The sequence below is a fragment of the Austrofundulus limnaeus genome, unplaced genomic scaffold, assembly GCF_001266775.1.
Source record: "Austrofundulus limnaeus strain Quisiro unplaced genomic scaffold, Austrofundulus_limnaeus-1.0 Scaffold1, whole genome shotgun sequence".
In the NCBI taxonomy this organism is placed as follows: Eukaryota; Metazoa; Chordata; class Actinopteri; order Cyprinodontiformes; family Rivulidae; genus Austrofundulus; species Austrofundulus limnaeus.
Genome location: NW_013952403.1, coordinates 6,995,854 through 7,001,112, shown reverse-complemented (window position 1 = coordinate 7,001,112; position 5,259 = coordinate 6,995,854). Strand labels below are relative to the sequence as shown.

Below are 5,259 nucleotides of genomic sequence, written 5' to 3'. Positions count from 1 at the left end.
AGTTAGGGTGCTGTGAATTAGACTTTTTTGTTCTATTAATTTTCAAGAATACAGTTCATATTGTGTGGTCTTTCTAACAAAACAAGCTCCTGTTTCACGTAATAAAATTTGGTTATAATCTTTAATACTATAATGTTGTTTAACTTTTAGATAAAATGTTAGCGAGTAACTACTAGAGTGCGCTACTTAAATACAGAAAAGTTCCCCTTTTTTCCTCTGACCTTTGTACTGAAACTCTGGTGCGGTTTTAGTGAACAGTTGTGGTGTGCATATTGTCTTTTAATGTCTTATACGACATCTTATAACGAGGCAGTTTGTTCAGTTGAGATCAAGTGTTTGTAGAGAATATCAAAACCTGCAGTCCATTTAACACATTTAGTCTTTTTTTTTCTTTTCCGCCTACAGTAAATATTGTAATTTTTTTGTTTGTTCTAACGCTAAAACTCCACGTGATGTCGCTCGAGACCGTGCAACAATCTGGTATTATACCTCCGACATTCATAGCAAACCCTCATACGTCACCATCTGCTTTTTTTTTTTTCCTTTGTGGGAACGCTCCACAGACGACCGAGGTTCTAAACGTGCGAGGATCGCTTTCAGAAACGGATACATGAATCCGTGTTTGTTTGTTTGTTTGTTTGTTTGTTTGTTTGTTTGTTTGTTTTTATGGATACAAAAAGAGGCTCGCATCATCTTTCATCCTGAACAACGATGGCTTCTCGGATAAAACGGAATTACACCGGGATTCTGTTTCTCGCGCTCCTTTGTCTCAGTGAGTGGTCCACGGCTCAGATATCCTACACGGTTTCAGAGGAGGTGGACAAAGGCGCAGCGGTGGGGAACCTTGCTAAGGATTTAAACCTGAGCGTGCAGCAGCTCCAAGCCACGGGTCTGCAGATTGCATCTGGATCTAAAAAGCGGTATTTTGACATCAATCTTGAATCAGGGACGCTGATTGTTAGCGACAGGATAAACCGGGAGGAGCTTTGCCCTAAATTGTTAAAGTGCTCTTTAAATATCGAGGCCGTACTGAGTAACCCTCGCAGCCTCCATCGAATAGAAGTATTGATAAATGATATTAATGACAACGCTCCGTATTTTCTTGAAGAAATAATTTTTGTTGATATGTATGAATCTTCACATGTTGGGGAGAAGCATCCACTCCCTGTGGCCTTTGACGCAGACGTGGGTTCTAACTCCATCAGAACCTACAAACTGAACCCAAACGAGTATTTTTCCTTGGATGTACAGAACACAGGCGACCAGAGTGTGTCTGCAGAATTAGTTCTGCAGAAAGCATTGGATCGAGAAACAGAGGCTGTTATTGAACTCATTCTGACAGCTGTGGATGGAGGAAAACCTCCTAAAACAGGAACGTTACAAATAAAAGTAAATGTGTTGGATGTAAACGACAACTCACCTTTGTTTAGCAAACCTTTGTACAAAGTCCAAGTGATGGAAAATGCAAATATTGGCGCAGTGTTATTAACTCTGACAGCTACGGATTTAGACGAGGGCGAAAACGGTCAGATAATGTATTCTTTCACAGAGAGGGGGCGTTTAAACACTGAAGAAAAATTTTCCATAAATAATAACTCTGGAGAAATATCAGTGAGAGGCAGTATTGATTATGAGGAAAATCAGGCCTTTGAGATCCGCGTACAGGCACGAGACAGGGGCACCCCTCCACGCAGCGCGCATGGCAAAGTTCTGGTCGAAGTCATTGATGTTAACGATAATGCTCCAGAAATTACAGTGTCATCTCTTATGAGTCCAGTAAAGGAAGACGCAGAAATAGGCACAGCTGTGGCCATGGTGACTATCACAGACAAAGATGGAGGTAAAAATGGCCTTACAAACTGTAAACTAAAGAGCTCAGTGCCATTTAAATTGAAATCTAATTATAAAAACTACTATTCGCTATTGGTGGACGGTCCTCTTGACAGAGAGAGTATTTCTGGGTATGAAATATTAATTGAAGCCACAGATGGGGGGACACCTCCTCTTTCTAGCACAGCTGTAATTACTATAAATATTTCTGATGTAAATGACAACCCTCCGCATTTCATAGACTCTCTGATTAACATTTATGTAAATGAGAACAGCCCGACTGGAACTACTATCCATACACTAACAACATTTGATTTGGATTTAGATGAAAACGCAAAATCAACATATCGTTTAATGAATGGTTCTCCTAAAAACATACAGACTACATCAATGATTACAGTTAATTCAGAAACTGGAGACATAATCAGTCTGCAATCTTTTAACTATGAGGAGCTAAAAACATTTCAGTTTAAAGTTCAGGCCACAGACTCTGGTGTTCCTCCGCTCAGCAGCAACGTGACTGTAAATGTTTTAATCCTGGATGAGAATGACAACAGTCCCACTATTCTGGCTCCTTATTCTGAGCTCGGTTCTGTTAACAGTGAGACCATCCCCTATTCTGCTGAGGCGGGATTTTTTGTGACAAAGATCAGGGCTGTGGACGCAGATTCTGGATACAATGCACTGCTTTCTTATCACCTGTCTGAGCCCAAAGGAAACAACCTGTTCAGGATCGGAACCAGCACCGGGGAGATCAGGACTAAGAGGAGAATGAGCGACAATGACCTGAAAACTCACCCCTTGGTGGTGCTGGTTTCTGATAATGGAGAACCTTCTCTGTCAGCTACTGTGTCTGTTGATGTGGTGGTGGTTGAAAGCTCAGCTGACATCCAGACTCCATTCAGACACGTGCCCATAAAGGAGGACAGCTTCTCTGATCTCAACCTGTATCTGCTGATCGCCATCGTGTCGGTGTCGGTGATCTTTCTGCTGAGTCTCATCAGTTTAATAGCTGTCAGATGCCACAGGACAGARGGCTCTTTCAGCAGGTACAGCGCCCCAATGATCACCACCCACCCTGACGGGAGCTGGTCTTACTCTAAAGCTACTCAGCAGTATGACGTGTGTTTCAGCTCAGACACACTGAAGAGTGACGTAGTGGTTTCCCCGCCCCGTTTCCACCTGTAGATGCTGAACTCATCAGTATTAACGGAGGAGACACTTTTACTAGAACTCAGACTTTACCTACATCAGAGAAGGTAAGCCGTGTAGTTTTGTTAAACTTTTTGTAAATCTATAGATGCTTTGTTACCTCATACTCCTAAAAGTCTGCTTTACAATTCGGATTTGTTGTTGTATTATAGATATATAGTGTTTACAGTACTTTTTTTCATTTAAAATTACAACGAATTGTGACTCAACAGCCTAAAATCATTGGATTAGTTCCACTTCACTGTCCATGGTGCTGAACTTGTGTTTTCAGTTCCTTATTTTCTGAAGTGCAATTGCCTTGTGTTTACATATGTGATTTCTTACATGAGCATCACAAGTGAAATATGCTTACTGACATTTTTAGATTGCAAATATTTTGTAAACTAATTGTATAATAAAATAATATGCCATTTATGTATTTTTTATTTTTAATTAGTACCTATACATTTCATGATAATAAAAAATAAAATATTAAAAATAATAATAACAATAATAATAGTGGAATATAATCTAAATAGCAGTATTGCCATTACTAATAATATTATTTAAGTATTTTACTTTTTTGTTTAGAAAATACCAGGTGTGCTTCTGTTCTGAAACTTAACGTTTATTTTTTTTATGAATCACTGGAGAGATCAGTTGTTTAATGTAGGATTTATGTCATACATTGAAATACTTGTATATGTTACATACTAGTATATGTTGGTACTTTGAAATAAACTCCACAGTCGACATGTATATGCCATATGAACTTTATATTTCATAGAACACTGACAAATGGCACATGGGTTTATTTAATTGTTTAAACACGAATTATCTGTGTACATGTGATAATTATTTTTGATAAAACTCTAATTTACCACGTGGTGTCACCCGAGACCATAGATCTGTTTCCTGCACCACGTCAAAAACTCCTCCTTGCACAGAAAACCGAAGCGCTCATTGGCCATGCGCCCACAGATCACATCTCATTGTGCTGTGGTGAGAAGAGCTGCCGCTGCCTTTATCAGTCGTGTTTCGGATGGATTTACATCAAACACTGGAATATCTCGAGGAGAAATAATTTCAGTGTTACGTTTTCATTATGGGAATCATTGACTATGCCGGGATCTGTTTTGTTTTGCTGCTTTGTCTCCGTGACTGCTCCTCCTCACAGTTGTCTTACTCCGTTTCCGAGGAGATGAACAAAGGAAGCGTGGTGGGGAACATCGTAAAGGATTTAAATCTGAATGTGCACGAGCTTGTATCCAGAGATCTGAGCATCGTCTCCAGCTACAGCAAGAAATATTTCGACGTGGATTTAAAGAGCGGAAATCTCTTTGTGAACGAGAGAATAGACAGAGAGGAGCTGTGCCCGAACGCGGCGCACTGCTCCCTGAGAATACAGGCGGTTTTAACCAACCCGATGACCGCACACCGCATTGAAATCAGTGTTTTGGATGTGAATGATAACTCGCCCGAGTTTATCACACATTCCTATGTGTTGAATATATCGGAATCAGTGTCTCCAGGAGAGCGATATCTTCTACCAATAGCAGAGGATGCAGACACAGGCAGCTACTCAGTGAGGAGCTACAAGCTGAATCAAAATGAACAGTTTTCTCTTGATGTACAAAGTGGAGGAGAACACGACCTGTCTCCTGAGCTGGTGCTTGAAAAATATTTAGACAGAGAGAAACAACCGATTATAAAACTCATTCTAATTGCTGTAGATGGAGGAAAACCTTCGAGGTCAGGTACTCTGCAGATAGATGTAAATGTTTTAGATGCAAATGATAATCCGCCAATGTTCAGCAAATCTATGTATAAAGTCAGAGTGAAAGAAAACACAAAATTAAATACGGTGTTAATAAAACTTAATGCAACTGATTTAGATGAAGGCATGAATGGTAAAATAATTTATTCTTTCATTAAACGAAGTAATTTTGATTTGTCAAATATTTTTGAAATTAAATCAGAAACAGGAACAATTATTTTGAAAAGTYGATTAGATTATGAAGAAACACGTGCTTATGAAATAAGAGTTCAAGCAAAAGATCAAGGAGCCTCACCACGCAGTACGCACGCTAAATTATTGATCGAGGTGATTGATGTGAATGATAATGCTCCAGAAATATCTGTAACGTCACTCATGACGCCAGTAAGAGAGGACGCGCAGCTGGGGACAATTGTTGCTTTAGTTACAGTCAGTGATAAAGATGGAGGGAACAATGGTGT

General features: G+C 39.6%; 1 protein-coding gene across 1 annotated transcript in view; it reads left to right on the top strand.

The window, feature by feature from the left end:
- Positions 1-5,259, top strand: part of LOC106514170 (protocadherin alpha-3) — a 17,281-nt gene that overhangs the window by 6,579 nt on the left and 5,443 nt on the right. The window contains exon 2 of the mRNA XM_014003314.1: positions 2,752-2,991. Coding sequence (XP_013858768.1) covers positions 2,752-2,991 — 240 coding nt within the window. The remainder of the gene's footprint in view (positions 1-2,751; positions 2,992-5,259) is intronic.